The sequence below is a fragment of the Oryctolagus cuniculus genome, chromosome 5, assembly GCF_964237555.1.
Source record: "Oryctolagus cuniculus chromosome 5, mOryCun1.1, whole genome shotgun sequence".
Lineage (NCBI taxonomy): Eukaryota > Metazoa > Chordata > Mammalia > Lagomorpha > Leporidae > Oryctolagus > Oryctolagus cuniculus.
The window spans coordinates 88505930-88522646 of record NC_091436.1 but is presented as its reverse complement, the minus strand read 5'-3'; the positions used below and the strand labels follow the sequence as shown (position 1 = coordinate 88522646).

At 38.8% G+C, this 16717-nt stretch overlaps 1 protein-coding gene across 6 annotated transcripts in view; it reads left to right on the top strand.

Moving 5' to 3' along the window:
- Positions 1-16717, top strand: part of CYB5R4 (cytochrome b5 reductase 4) — a 183825-nt gene that overhangs the window by 36529 nt on the left and 130579 nt on the right. For all 6 annotated transcript variants that reach the window (XM_008263160.4, XM_008263159.4, XM_070073824.1 and 3 more), the window contains exon 3: positions 11792-11892. In XM_008263160.4, coding sequence (XP_008261382.1) covers positions 11792-11892 — 101 coding nt within the window. The remainder of the gene's footprint in view (positions 1-11791; positions 11893-16717) is intronic.

Below are 16717 nucleotides of genomic sequence, written 5' to 3'. Positions count from 1 at the left end.
GAAGTACTAAGTGTAATTTAAATATGGGTACTTCAGATTTTAAGAACTTGTTTGAGAGCTCAGAGTTTCAGACTTATAACACTAAAAACATAATTTAGTGTGAAAAGATACTGAACAGGTAGTGCTAGTATTTTGACTAAAAAAACTCACTGTAGCTTTCAATATGTGTTTTCAGTTGCACTATAGTTGTACTAGGATGAATTAGCTGGATAATGTATCCCTGAGTGTTGCTAGGGCATTTAACAATGATTCATTAAACATGGAAGAGTATCTTCCTGATACAACTGTTGAATTTTAACTTTAATGTCTACTCTTGATTAAGGTTTAGAAAACAAAACATAAAAATATTAGCATAAAGCAGAAGAGGAAAGGATAGATGAATGGATGGATGGATTAATGGATGGACAGATGGTTGGTTGGATGGATGGACAAACAAGAAGGACAGACGAGTAGATAATTATCCTCGCCAAATCCTCCACCACTGAAGCTCACTCATGTTAATGGCCTAAAAGTATTACTTGGGTTGTGAACAGAAGACCTTGGTTATAGTCTAATTCTGCATTACTCAATTTGGTGTTTCAAAAATCCATTTTTGTTCCCCATTTTTATTGAAATTTAAGTTTTGCAGAATTTATTAATAGTCTAGCATCAATTTGAGATTATGTCTATTGGTCCATAAATATTGTACTTAATGTACAATCAGGTGCCCAAATCAGCATCAGAGCAATCAGAGGTGTAGAAAGAAGTTAATAAAATTGAATCATTAAAAAATTCAGGAGGTTATAAATTAGTTTCACAAAACCAAATAGTAAGACTTCATAGGAGGTTATAAATTTGAATGAGAGATTTGTTTCTAAAAACTCATGTATAGTACAGTAGAATATAATAAAGCAAAAGAGCATAAAATTTGGTTTTTCATTTTCTTCTAATGTATCCAGATAACCTAGTTTTGTTTTGTTTTATTTTGTTTTGTTAGGGAATACTTTTGAAAAGGAAAAATGTAAAGATTATAAGGAGGGAGATAATGTGGAAAGAGTCTCTGGATCAGAGGAAATGTACCAATTTCCTTTTGGGACTGGGTTTAAATCTCATGATTACCATGTTACTAGCAATGTCAAGTGTGGTTGAATCTAGTATATGTTAGATTGACACAGTGACAGTCTTAATTCCTTCCAGTGAGGAATTTTACAAGGATTTCTACTTTTTGAAAAATGTATTTAAGGTCTACAAATTTCATGTATTTCCTATATACAGATTAAGGAACATAGTGATACTTTCCACCATACCCGCCCTTCCGTCCACACTCCCACCCTTCTTCCTCTTCCCTCTCCTATCCCTATTCTTAATTTCTACCAAGATCTATTTTAAATTAACTTTATACTCATAAGATATCACTACACTAAGTAAAGAGTGCAGTAAATAGTATGAAGAAAACACACTGTTCCTTAATAGTCAAGACAAAGGCTGTTCAGAATCATTGAATCTCAAAATGTCAGTTTCACTCCAAAAATTATCCTTAGGTACTGGATTAGTTACAACAGATCAGAGAAAACATACGGTATTTATCTTTTTGGTCTGGCTTATTTCACTAAATATAATGGTTTCCAGTAGCATCCATTTTGTTGCAAATGATAGGATTTCATTTATTGCTGTGTAGTTTTCCATGGAATACATATATATGTATATTATGGTATATATATAATATATATATATATATACTGTAATTTTCATTATTCAATCCTCAGTTAATGGACATTTGGGTCTATTCCATATCTTTATTTATTTATTTATTCATGTTTAGTTATTTATTTTTTGACAGGTAGAGTGGACAGTGAGAGAAAGAGAGACAGAGAGAAAGGTCTTCCTTTTGCCGTTGGTTCACCCTCCAATGGCCGCCACGGCCGGCGCGCTGCGGCTGGCGCACCGCGCTGATCCGATGGCAGGAGCCAGGTGCTTCTCCTGGTCTCCCATGGGGTGCAGGGCCCAAGTACTTGGGCCATCCTCCACTGCACTCCCCAGCCACAGCAGAGAGCTGGCCTGGAAGAGGGGCAACTGGGACAGAATCCAGCGCCCTGACCGGGACTAGAACCCGGTGTGCCGGCGCCGCAAGGCGGAGGATTAGCCTAGTGAGCCGCGGCGCCGGCCCCATATCTTTTTAAAAAAATTTTTTTTAACTTTTATTTAAGAAATGTAAATTTCCAAAGTACAACTTTTGGTTTATAGCGGCTCCCCCTGCCCCCATAACCTGCCTCCCACCCGCAACCATCCCATCTCCCACTTCCTCTCCCATTCCGTTCACATCAAGATTCATTTTCAATTATCTTTATATACAGAAGATCAACTTAGTATATACTAAGTAAAGATTTCAACAGTTTGCACCCACACAGAAACACAAAGTGTAAAGTACTATTTGAGTACTAGTTATACCATCAATTCACATAGTACAACACATTAAGGACAGAGATCCTACATGGGGAGTAAGTGCACAGTGACTCCTGTTGATTTCACAATTGACACTCTTGTTTATGGCGTCAGTAATCACCCAAGGCTCTTGTCATGAGTTGCCAAGAATATGGAAACCTTCTGAGTTTGCCAACTCCGATCCTACTTAGACAAGGTCATAGTCAAAGTGGAAGTTCTCCCTTCAGAGAAAGGTGCTTCCTACTTTGATGGCCCATTCTTTCTGCTGGGATCTCACTCACAGAGATCTTTCATATCTTAGCTATTGTCAGTTGAGCTACAATGAACATGGGTGTGCAGATAACTTTTTAATATGCTGATTTCATTATGATTGGGTAAATTCTCAAGAGTGAAATGGCTGAGTCTATGGTAGGTCTACATTTAGATTTCTGAGGTATCTCCATGCTGTCTTGCACAGTGGCTACACCAGTTTACATTCCTACCAACAGTAGATTAGGGTACATCTTTCCCTATATCCTTACCACCATTTATTGTTTGTTGATTTCTGTATGAGAATCATTCGAACTGGAGTGAGGTGAAACCTTATTGTGGTTTTGATTTGCATTTCCCTGATGGCTAGTGATCCTGACCATTTTTTCATGTGTCTCTTGGCCATTTGGATATCCTTTTTTTTTTTTGAAAAATGCCTCTTTAAGTCCTTTGCCTGTTTCTTCACTGGGTTATTTGTTTTGTTGAGTTTCTTGAGCTCTTCATATATTCTGGTTATTAATCCTTTATCAGTTTCTAGTGTGCAAGTATCTTCTCCCATTCTGTTGGTTGCCTCTTCACTTAGCTGAGTTTTTCTTTTGTAGTGCAGAAGCTTCTCAGTTTGATGTAATCTTGTTTGTCAATTTTGGCTTTGATAGCCTGTGCTCTAGGGTCTTTCCCAAGAAGTCTTTGTGCCAGTGCCTTGCAGAGTTTTCCCAGTGTTCTCTAGTAATTTGGTCGTATCGAGTAGTAGATTTAGGTCCTTGATCCATATTGAGTAGATTTTTGTGTAAGGTCAAAGGTAGGGGTCTTGATTCTTACGGTTGCACATGGAGATCCAGTTTCCCCAGCACCATTTGTTAAAGAGACTTTCCTTGCTCTAGGGATTGATTTTAGCTCCTTTGTTGAAGATAAGTCAGTTGTAGATGTGTGGATTGATTTCTGAAGTTGTATTCTGTTCCATTTGTCCACACATCTGTTTTTTGGCCAGTACCAGGCTGTTTTGATTGTGACTACTCTGTAGTATGTCCTGAAATCTGGTATTGTGATAGCTCCAACTTTTTTTTTTTTTTTATGTATAAGATTGCTTGAGCTATTTTGATCTCTTGTTTTCCCATATGAATTTTAACATAATTTTTTCTAGAAATTTTCTAGGAAATTCTTCTCATTCTGAGAAGAATGTCATTGGTATTTTGATTGGGATTGAATCTGTAAATAGCTTTCAGTAATATGGACATTTTGATGATGATATTGGTTCTTCTTTTTTTTTTTTTTTTTTTTTTTTGACAGGCAGAGTGGACAGTGAGAGAGAGAGAGAGAGAGAGAAAGGTCTTCCTTTTGCCGTTGGTTCACCCTCCAATGGCCGCCACGGCCAGCGCGCTGCGGCCGGTGCACCGCGCTGATCCAATGGCAGGAGCCAGGAGCCAGGTGCTTCTCCTGGTCTCCCATGGGGTGCAGGGCCCAAGCACCTGGGCCATCCTCCACTGCCTTCCCTGGCCACAGCAGAGAGCTGGCCTGGAAGAGGGGCAACCGGGACAGAATCCGGCGCCCTGACCGGGACTAGAACCTGGTGTGCCGGCGCCGCTAGGCAGAGGATTAGCCTAGTGAGCCGTGGTGCCGGCCGATATTGGTTCTTCTAATCCACAAACATGGAAGGTTTTTCCTTTTTTGTGTGTCTTCTATTTCTTTCTTTAATGTTTTATAATTTTTTTGGTAGAAATCTTTGACATCTTTGGTTAAATTTATTTCAAGATTTTAAAGCTTTTTTTGTAGCTATTGTGAATGGGATTTATCTTAGAAGTTCTTTCTCAGCCATAGCATTGTCTTTGTATACAAAGGCTATTGATTTTTTTGTGTTAATTTTATATCCTGCCACTTTACCATACTCTTTTATGAGTTCCAATAGTCTCTTAGTGGAGTCTTTTGGTCCCCCCATATATAGAATCATATTATCTGCAAATGAGGATAGTTTGACTTTCTCCTTTCCAATTTGTATCCCTTTTATCTCTTTTTCTTGCCTAATGGCTCTGGCTAAGACTTCCAAGACTATATTGAATAGCAGTGGTAAGAGTGGGCATCCTTGTCTGGTTCTGGATCTTAGTGGGACTGATTCCAACTTTTCTCTATTCAATAGGACGGTGGCCATGGATTTGTCATAAATTGCCTTATGTTGAGGAATATTCCTTCTGTACCCAGTTTGCTAAGAGTTTTCATCATGAAAGAGTATTGTATTTTATCACTGTTGAGACAGTCATACAGTTTTTGTTCTTCAGTTTCTTAATGTAATGTATCACATTGATTTGTGAATGTTGAACCATCTCTGTGTACAAGGGATAAATCCCACTTGATCCGGGTGAATGATCTTTCTGATGTGCTGTTGGATTCTATTAGCTAGATTTGGTTGAGGAATTTCACATTTATGTTCATCAGGGATATTGGTCTATAATTCTCTTGTCTGTTGCTTTTTTTCCTGGTTTAGGAATTAAGGTGATGCTGGCTTCATAGAAGGAGTTTGGGAGGATACCTTCCATTTCAATTGTTTTGAATAGCTTGAGAAGAATTGGAGTTAGTTCTTTAAATGTCTGATTGAATTCAGTAGTGAAGTATCAAATCCTGGACTTTTCTTTGTTGGGAGGGACTTTATTACTGATTCAGTCTCCGTCTTGGTTATTGGTCTGTTTAGGTGTTATATGTCTTCATGACTCCATTTTGGTAGATTATATGTGCCTTGGAGTCTTTCTACTTCTTCTAGGTTTCCCATTTGTTGGCATACAGCTCTTTTTAGTAATTCCTGATGATTGATTTTATTTCTGAGGTATCTGTTGTTACATTTCCTTTTTCATCTCTGATGTTCTTGATTCAGGTCTTCTCCCTCTTTTTTGGTTAGTTGGGCCAATGTTGTATCAATTTTGTTTATTTTTCAAATAGCCAGCTCTGCATTTCACAACTTATATTTTTATTGTTTAAATTTTGTTTATTTCTTCCCTAATTTTAATTATCTCTTTCCTTCTACTAATTTGTGATTTGTGATTTTTTTCTAGGTCCTTGAGTTGCATTGATATTTCATTTATTTGGTACTGTTACAGTTTGTTGACGCAGGCACCAATTGCTGTATACTTCCCTCTTAACACTGCTTTTGCTGTATCCCATAGTTTAATATGTTGTATTATTGTCATTTTTGATTTCTTCTATGACCCACTCACTGTTCATTCAGGAGTATGTTGTTCAGTCTCCATATGTTTCCATATATTCTAGAGATTCTTGAGCTGTTAATTTCCAGCTTCATTCCAGTGTGGTCAGAGAAGATGTATGGTATGATTTTGATTTTCTTGAATTTGCTGAGACTCCTGTATGGCCTAGTATATGGTCTATCCTAGAGAAAGTTCCATGCATTAATGAGAAGAATGTATATTCTGTAACTGTGGGATGAAAAGATATGTAGATAGTAGTTAGATCCATTTGGTACATAGTGTTGGTAATCTCTGTTGTTTCTTTGTTGATTTTCTGTCTAGTTGAACTGTTCAGTGATGAAAGTGGGTGTTGAAGTCTCCCATTACTATTATATTAGAATCTATGTCTCCCTTTAGATCCATTACTATTTCTTTTAAATAGACATGTGCCCTGGAATTGGGTACATATATATTTATGATACAACTTCCTGTTGGATTGATCCCTTAATCATTACATAGTGCCCTTCTTTGTCTCTTTTAATAGTTTTTGTGTTAAAGTCTATTTTGTCTGATATTAAAATGACTACACATGTCCTTTTTTGCTTTCTGTTAGCATGAGATATCTTTTTCTATCTGTTCTCTTTCAGTCTTTGGGTATTTTTATTGGTGAGGTGTATTTGTTGTGGGTAGCAAACCTATCTGGGTCTTGGTTTTTAATCCATTCAGTCAGTCTGTATTTTTTAATTGGAGAATTTAGGCCATTTTCATTCAAGGTTACTATTGATAAGTAATGATTTGGTCCTACTATTTTTCCATAGATATTGCTATTGTTTATTTTGGATTTACTTTTACTGTGAGATTTTTCTGGCTTCACATTCTTTCATAATGATGATTGTCTTTCTGGGTTTTTGTGTAGAAGCTGTATAGCACATCCTTAAGCATTTGTAAGGCTGAATGAGTAGCGACAAATTTTTTCAATTTCTGTTTGTTATAGAAGGTCTTTATTTCACATTCACTCATAAGTGAGAGATTTGCAGGGTATAGTATTCTGGGTTGATATTTTTTTCTATGAAGACTTGGACCATGTTTTGCCTTTCTCTCTTAGCCTGTAGGGTTTCTGATGAGAAGTCATCCGTGAGTCTAATTGAGAGACCCTCTGAAAGTAATCTAGCATTTTTCTCATGTACATTTTAGAATGTTTTCTTTATGTTTTATTGTGGAGAGTTTGACTATGGTGTGCTGTGTTGAAGACCTTTTCTGGTCATGTCTATTAAGAGTTTTATGTCCTCCCCTCCCCTCCCCTCCCCTCCCCTCCCCTCCCCTCCCCTCCCCTCCCCTCCCCTCCCCTCCCCTTCCCATTTATTTTACTTGAATGTCAGAGTTACACACAGAGAGAAGGAGAGGCGGGGGGGTCTTCCATCCGCTGGTTCACTCCCCAGATTGCCGCAACAGCCAGAGCTGCGCCGATCCAGAGCCAGGAGCCAGGAGCTTCTTCCGGGTCTCCCACATGGGTGCAGGGGCCCAAGGACTTGGGCTGTCTTCTACTGCTTTCCTAGGCCATAGCAGAGGGCTGGATTGGAAGTAGAGCAGCCAGGTCTGTCACTACGCCACAGCACTGGCCCCTTGCATATCCTTTTCTTTCTGTAAATTGGAGAAGTTTTCTGTAATTATTTCACTGAAAATGTCTTCTAATCTGTTCTTTCCTTTTACACATTAGGAATTTTTTATTTGACCTATTAAATTCTTCATTTCTGATATTTTATTTTGATTTCTCTTTAAGATCTCAATTTCATGGAAACATTTTCATTCATGTCATGTGGGTTTCTTTAATTCATGGATTTGCCTCTGAGTAATTCTATGATTAATCTTTTGAATTCTGTTTCAGCCATTTCATCTCTCTCTTCATCTTTACATTCTAATATGAAGTGTTATTGTGTTCCTTGGAGGGTTCATTTGTTTTCCTTATTGTTTCTTGAATTTCTGTGTTTATTTTTAGGCATTTGTGGAGGTACTTAGTTTTTTCCTCTGATGGGTTTTATCTTTGAACTATTCCTCTGTGGCTTAGTGGAATAACTGCTGTTTCAGTGAATACCCAGAGGTGTGTGCTAGATATTGCCAGGGAGCTCTGGTCAGTGCTCCAGGGTGGTACAAGTATCCAGGGTGACACCCAAGTTGGGCATAGTAGATCTCATGTTAACATAATGGAGGGGTATAGTCACCCCTGTTGGTATAATTACACCCTCTCCTCCTCTCTTCCAAGGTGATCAGTGCCCAAATTTTAGCCATCAGTGGGTGTAACATTTATCCACACTTCCACATGAACTGCACAAAGGATCTGTTCAGTCCTCAGTGTGAGCACAGATCCTGTTGCAGTGACCTACTCCAGGCAGTTAGGGAGCTCTGAGTGTGTGGAGCCTTACACAGTTATTACCCAGAGACCCAGCTACACCCTGCACCCTCTCATGCAGTCACATAGTTTCCACAATCTCACTGCACAGGGCTCCCAGTGTCACAGGGTGCAGAAGATCTGCTCTGCCCCCCTAGCCTGTCCTGTCTACAGAGAGGCTGAGACATTCCCAGAGCCAGCTGCCTGTTGCTGCTCCACCTGCGCAATTTGAGCCCCAGAGCCTGTGATATGTTGAGAGGCTGGGGGCACCTCACAGTTGTAGGTGGGTACCCAGCCCCCTGTCAGCCCTCCCAGCCAAACTCAAAGTCAGTGGGGAACATGGATTTTTCCCTCTAGTAAAATCCCTGGATCACACCCGTGCTGAATAGCCACTGGCTGAGCCATACTTGTTTCATAATCATGCCTTCTCCCCGCTAGTTGGTGGGCACATAGAAGAGTCTCTAAGCTGGCACTAATGTCGGAATGGTCCTCCCTGCCTCTTGTTGGGTTCTGTGCACCTGAACTGCCGTGGTTACCTCTGCTGACAAGATTGCATCTGTCCCCTCCAGTTGCTGGTTGCCCCCACAAGAGATTCTGCACTGCTACCTGCTAATGTCCAAAATGGCTACCACCTTCTCTCAGCTGGTTGCTGGGTGTCATTGTGGAGTGGATGGGGAGAGAGAAATGTGGCCTCCCTGTTTTTTGCCTCTGGGTGACCAGGTACCTGTTCCCCTCAGGACTCTGGGCCGAACTCAAAGACAGTGTAGTCTGCTAGGCTCTCCTTCTGTATCCCCAGTGGCACAGACTGCTGCAGGGTGATCTCACCTTGCTCTTAAAGCTGGCGCTGTCTCCAGCTCAGGGCTGCTGAGGGGTGTGGTGTGTCTGTGCTTGCTGTCCATGTGCACCTTGCACACTGATCCACGGTGTCTCTCCTCCTTCCCAAAATCTCCACTGCTGTTTTCTCGCCAACTCACCTCTGACAATGTACTTTCTCTACCATTTATTTATTTATTTATTTATTTATTTATTTATTTTTACTATTTTCCCCTAGTCTAGAGCAGTCTGCCCTGTCCCTGTTCTGCCATATTGCAATCCTGTCATACTCAAGGATTTCTACTTTTGTCCTTCTGAAGAGAGTGGGATATTCTTCGTTTCATACAGTGATCTTAATCCATCAGAAAGTTAAGATTGTGAGAGGATACAGGTCCATTTAAAGGGCTTTGAGGAAGCAGAGAGCACATGTGGGATGTTTCAGGCCTTATATTCTGATCAAAGATAGGTGTTAAAGCTTCCAGGAGAGCTGATTGCTGAAACACATGAAATTCAGTCACAGATGATCTGTTTGTAGATTTCTTGTTCTTGAGAAACTCTTGAACCCTAGTTAAGATTTGGTTGCAGAGAAAGTTTTCAACTCTTACTTAGAAGGGATCCTCTTTTAAAAAGCTTACAGGGGCCGGTGCCGCGGCTCACTAGGCTAATCCTCCGCCTGCGGCGCCAGCACAGCGGGTTCTAGACCTGGACGGGGCGCCAGATTCTGTCCCGGTTGCTCCTCTTCCAGTCCAGCTCTCTGCTGTGGCCCAGGAGTGCAGTGGAGGATGGCCTAGGTGCTTGGGCCCTGCACCTGCATGGGAGACCAGGAGGAAGCACCTGGCTCCTGGCTTCGGATCAGCACGGTGCGCCAGCCGCAGCCCGCTGGCCACAGCGGCCATTGTGGGGGAGAACCAACGGAAAAGGAAGACTTTTCTCTCTGTCTCTCTCTCACTGTCTAACTCTGCCTGTCAATAAATAAATAAATAAATAAATAAAGCTTACAGGGACTAAATCTGATCCTAATTGTTGCTACTTAAATTTGTGGTCTGTGGATTTTGGAGCATTAAACAGTAAGTAAAATTCCTTCTAAATTTGGTGAGGAGAGGTGTATGTGGACAGAGGATGGGCTCAATCAACATTTTTCAGATGTTTGTGGAAGTCTACTGAAAGACTTCTGTGAATTTTCTTCTTTTCATGCTTGTGTTTAAGCAGGTTTATGAAGAAATCTGGACTAATTGGTTATTTTCTAAAATTTAATTAACATAGGGTGAACTTTTCAAGTTATCTGAGGTTATTTAAATTCGTAAAAGTCATAAAAAGAGGGAGTAGTCCTGTAAGTAAGAAAATCAGTTGTTCTTATTGCACTTTGGAGGTATCTTTAGAGCTGGTTTTGTCTGCTAGAAAGTTTTTATGTAAAAACTTAAGAAGCCACTCACTTCTTTGGAATGGCATTTCATTGAGCTATTCTGTTCCTTTTGCTGTTCCCTATTCCACTTTCTTAAGAGATAAAAATATAGTTGTTAGTAGGCATTTAGCCTAATGATTGAGATCCCTGTGTCTTACTTTGGAATGCCTTGGTTCAATTCCTGGCTTCAGCTCCTGGCTCTAGCTTCCTGCTAATTCACACCCTGGGAAGTAATGAGGAGACGGCTCAAAAAATTGGGTTCCTGCCATCCTTACAAGGAGTCTTGGATTACCCTCCCAGCTCTCAGCTTTGGTCTTGTCCCAGCCTTGCCATTGCTAGCATTTGGGGAGTGAACAAAGAGATGAAGGCCCTATCTGTGTCTGTGCTTGTCTCTGTTTCTGCCTGTCTTTCTCTCAAGTAAATAAAAAGGGTTGAGTATATGAATAGATAGATGAAATATTTGGGGATGATAAAAAGATTAAGATCTAAATAAAAATCTTTGTTTTTTGTGGGGGGGGGGATGGGCAGTTGCAGAGAAGAGTTGGATTTTTTTTTTCCACAGAGCAATTCTAAGTGGTTACCATTGCTTAGCTTTTGCAGAGATCAGATATACAAACTAAGAGATCAATTCTTTTTCATCCAGATCTCTTCCTATGGCAGACGTGAACAATGGAGTAGAAATATTATTGCTGTGGGGTGTGTGTGTGTGTGTGTGTGTACTTTCAAAAGTTACAAATACAGTATTTCATCATCATGCTGTGGTAGGGAAGCAATTCGCTATGGGTCTTTTGCATTTGGTATGTCTAATGAGCAGAGGCATTGCCTTTGTACTGGACATCCTTTTCAGAGATGTCTATATACTAAGCAACTTTGGATGATACAATGTCTCCCTCTAGTGTGAAAGACTGGTTGGCTTATTGTCCAGTTTAATAAAAGTAGTGTCTCCCTCTAGGAGGAATGGAAGGTGTACTTCTCATTTGAAAACATTCAAGTTTCCTAAGCTCAAGAGTCTTCTTTATAATACAGCATGTTGAGAGTATAGACATTACCTGGCCCTCTTTACATAGCTCTTGAAATCAAAGTTGAGGGAACTGGTAACAACTGTTACTACTCTAGCTACTGATGTGAGTTCTAAACTACTCTTTGACTCTAATCTAGTAGTCTTGTTTTGCTTGCCAGGACCCAGAATTCTGGCAAGTTAACTTGTGTGATAATCTCAGACTCTACAGTTCTTGATATCTTGAAATAATGATTTTTAAAAATAAGGTGTATTTGGAATGATTTAATGTAATATAAGTTTAATAATTTTTACAAAACTCATTTAGGATATTGATTTTCATTGCTTTCATGTAGGGTTTGTTTATAATGTCAGCCCATACATGGAATATCACCCTGGTGGAGAAGATGAACTAATGAGAGCAGCAGGATCTGATGGGACTGACCTTTTTGATCAGGTAAGGTTCTGAAATTAATCAAAATACTACAGTGGAAAAGTACTCATATATTTAGCAGTATGATATTTGTAGAAGGAAAGAAAATAATACATTTCACAGATGTTGACTTGAAATTTGAAATGTAGGCAGATGCTCACAAGTAGCAGCTATTTAATTTGCCTTTGAATGATTTTTTTAGAATGTTAGAGATGATTTTGAATTGGTTAGAGTGCTCACTGCCTCCTCTGCTGGCCAGTGTTAACTCAGTCTTGATTAACTTTGATAATGATGATTTACTTATGGGAGACGGTGATGATTAGAAGGAATACTGGAAAACATACTAAATCACTTTTTTAAAAGGTTTTATTTATTTATTCATTCTTTTATTTATTTTATTTATTTTCCCCCCAAAGCAACTTTTTATGTAAGGAATACAGACTTCATGCATTTCATAAGTACAACTTTTGGAATATAGCGATTCTTCCCACCATACCTGCCCTCCCACCCACTCTCCCACCCCTCTACCTCCTCCCTTTCCCATTCCCAGCCCCATTCTCCACTAAGATCCATTTTCGATTAACTTTATACAGAGAAGACCAACTGTATGCTAAATAAAGAGTTCAACACTTTGCATGGTAAAGAAAAAACAAAAACAAAACTGTCCCTCAACACTTGAGACAAAGGTTATTCAAAATCATTGCATCTTGAAGTTAATTTCACTTATTTTTTATTTTGTTTTTAAATATTAATTAACTTTAATGAAGCACCCAAGAATGGTATATCTTTTGGGAGTACTTAGACATAATTATAATTACAACTCTTTGAGGACAGAGGTCCTGCATGGGAAATTCATGCTCAGCGACTCTTGTTAATATAACAACACTCTTGTGTATGACATCATTCATCACCTGAGGCTCTTGACACTAGCTGCCTAGGCTATGGAAGCCTTTTGAATCCACAAACTCTGTCAGTATTTAGACAAGGCCAAAAGCAAAGTGGAAATTTTCTCCTCCCTTCAGAGAAAAGAACCTCCTTCTTTGATGATTACTTCTTTCCACTGGGGTCTCACCCACCGAGATCCTTCATGTAGGACATATTATGCCTCAGTGTCTTGGCTTTCTGTGCCTGAAATGCACTTGTGGGCTTTTCAGCCAGACCAGAATGCCTTAAGGGCTGATTCTGAGGTCAGAGTATTATTTAAAGGGGTTGTCATTCTGTGAATCTGCTGTGTGGACTGCTTCCCATGTTGGAACATTCACTACTGTTTAATTCTATTATTACCAAACTTAATAATAATCCTATCCATATGATTAATCCTATTCATATGATCACTTTAACACTTAAGATAGTATTTTTACTACCCATGGGATTGGGGGTCCCATGGCAAGTTTTTAAACTGTATCCTTAGAAGTAAGTCCATAGGAATGTATGTAGAACCATACAGCTTTACAGTTACAAACTTCATACACTGAATAATTACAACTTTAGGAACATACTGATTCTTCCCACCATGCCACCCTCCAACCTATACTCCCAATTCCTGTCTCTTCCTCCTTCCTCTCTTATTCCCACTCTTATTTTTTACTGAGATCTATTTTCATTCAACTTTATGCACATATAGTTAATTCTATGCTAATTAAAGAGTTCAACAAATAGTATGAAAAAAACTCTTAAGACAAGGGCTGTTCAAGTCATTGCTTCTCAAAGTATCAATTTCACTTCTAAAAGATTGCCTTTTAGGTGCTCTGTTAGTTATCACAGGTCAGGGAGTACTTGTGATATTTGTCCCTTTGGGACTAGTTTATTTCACTAGTATGCTGTTTTCTATTTTCATGCATTTTGTTGTAAATGACCAGATTTCATTTTTTATTGCTGTGTAGTATTCCATAGTGTACATATCCCATAATTTCTTTGTCTAGTCTTCAGTTGAAGGGCATTTGGTTTGATCCATTCTTAGCTGTTGTGAATTGAGCTATAATACACATGGGGGTGCAGATAACTCTTTCATATGCTGATTTCATTTTCCCTTGGATAAATTCCCAGGTGTGGGATGGCTGGGTCATATGGTAGGTCTGTGTTTAGATTTCTGAGGTATCTCCATACTGCTTACACGGTGGCTGTACCAGTTTACATTCCCACCAACAGTGGATTAGGTACCTTTTTCCCCACATCCTCACCAGCATTTGTTGTTTGTTGATTTCTGTATGAGAGCCATTCTAAGTGGAGTGAAGTGAAACCTGATTGTGGTGTTGATTTAACATTTCCCTGATGGCTAGTGATCCTGAGCATTTTTTCATGTGTCTGTAGGTGATTTGAATTTCTTCTTTTGAAAAATGTCTGTTTAAGTTCTTTGCCCATTTCTTCAGTGGTTTTTTTTGTTTTGTTGTTGAGTTTCTTGATTTTCATATATTCTGGTTATTAATCCTTTATCAGTTTCTAGTTTGCAAATAATTTCTCCCTTTCTCTAAGTTGACTTTTCATTTCTGAGTGCTGCTTTTACAGTCCAGAAGCTTCTCAATTTGATGTAATCCCATTTGTTAATTTTAGCTTTGATTGCTTGTGTCTCTGGGGTCTTTTCCAAGAAGTCTTTGCCTATGCCAGTTTCTTGCAGGGTTTCCTCAACATTCTCTAATAATCTGATGGTGTTGAGTCATAGATTTAGATCTTTAATCCATTTTGAGTGGATTTTTGTGTAAGCTGTAAGATAGGGGTCTTGCTTTATACTTCTGCATGTGGAAATACAGTTTTGCTAGCACCATTTGTTGAAGAGACTGTCCTTGCTCCAGGGATTGATTTTAGCTCCTTTATCAAATATAAGATGGCTGTAGGGTTGATTTCTGCAGTTTCTGTTCTATTCTGTTGGTCTATCCATCTGTTTTTGTACCAGTACCAGGCTGTTTTGATTATAACTGCCCTGAAGTATATCTTGAAATCTGGTATTGTGATGCCTCCAGCTTTATTTTTGTTGTAGAAGATTGCTTTAGCCATTCAAGGCCTCCTTTGTTTCCATATGAATTTCAACATCATTTTTCCTATGAGAAGAATGTCCTTATTATTTTGATTGGTATCACATTGAATCTATAAATTGCTTTGGAAGTATGAACTTTTTGATGCTATTGATCCTTCTAATCCATGAACATGGAAGATTTTCCCATTTTTTGTATCTTCCTCTATTTCTTTCTTTAATATTTTGTAATTCTCATCATAGAGTTCTTTGACATCCTTGGTTAAATTTATTTTAAGGTATTTGATTTTTTTTTTTTTTGCAGTTATTATGAATGGGATTGATCCTAGAAAGTCTTTCTCAGCCATGTCATTGTCTGTGTATACAAAGGCTGTTGCTTTTTGTGTACTGATTTTATAGCCTGCTACCTTACCAAACACTTCTATGAGTTCCAGTAGTCTCTTATTGGAGTCTTTTGGATCCCCTATATATAGAATCGTGTCTTTGCACGTAGGGATAGTTTGACTTCTTCCTTCCCAATGTATATCCCTTTGATTTCTTTTTCTTGCCTAATGACTCTGGCTAAAACTTCCAGGACTATATTGAATAGCAGTGGTGAGAGTGGACATCCTTGTCTGGTTCTAGATCTCAGTGGGAATGCTTCCAACTTTTCCCCACTCAATCGATGCTGTCAATTGATTGTGTTGAGGAATATTCATTCTATACCTAGTTTGCTTAGAGTTTCCATCATGAAAGGGGGTTGTATTTTTAATGGATGTGTTCTCTGCATCTTTTGAGATAACCATGTGGTTTTTGTTCTTCAGTTTGTTAATGTGATGTATCACATTGATTGATTTGCAAAAAATCCCTCTTGGTCTGGGTGAGTGATCTTTCTGATGTGTTATGGGATTTGACTGGCTAGAATTAGATTAGATTAGTTAGATTAGAAGAAGGAACTTTGGAAGACATATTAAATCACTTTTAACAAATCATGTAAGCCTTTTTACTGTTAATCTTTTCTCATTTGGAGATTATTATGTATTCAACTTGCCTCAATATACAGAATCTGCCTTTCAAGTAAAAAGTTAGATGAGGTTGATTAATGATTAAAAAATTTATTTTTTCTCAAGTGATAGTAGAAATTCTGTATTAGTATCTCACGTTTCCCCTTTTATTTACTAAAAAGAAGCATTAGTTCTTACAGTATTTAAAACCATACCGAATATATTAATTAATATCAATTTACTGAGAGGGCAGTCTTTAGAAGGATAGAAATGTGCCTTTGTCTCAAAAAGTTTGTGTTTTTTTTTTTATATTTGAATGTTGATTAACCATATTGTGGGTTTTTATCACTGCAGATACCTGAAGCAGATTGTATAAGGTTTTTTCTGATCAAATATAACTTGATCTCTGGTCTCTTGTTCTCTTCCATCTTAGGCTTTTTTTGACCAGGTGACAGAAATATAATTTGTTTTATATTTAAAGTATCTAAATGCACCTACTTGTCTGGCAGAATCTAGTTTACTATTACTGTTCTTCCTGGATTGGAGAGAAATCAGGTTTGATAGCATTGTTCTTGGGAGCTTCTTATTGCTGCTTTAAGACAAGTCTCTATTGTGATTTGGTGGTATTATTATCTAGCAATACAAGCTCAGTAGAAGCAATTAGGAGGGGCTGGTGCTGTGGCTTAGTGGGTAAAGCCACTGCCTGCAATGCTGGCATCCCTTATGGCTCGGGTTTGAGTCCTGGCACCTCTTCCAAACCAGCTCTGCTATGGCAGCTCTGGCCATTGCAGCCAACTGGGGACTGAACCAGCAGATGGAAGACTCTCTCTCTCTCTCTCTCTCTCTCTCTCTGCCTCTGCTCTCTCTGTGTAACTCTGACTTTCAAATAAATAAATAA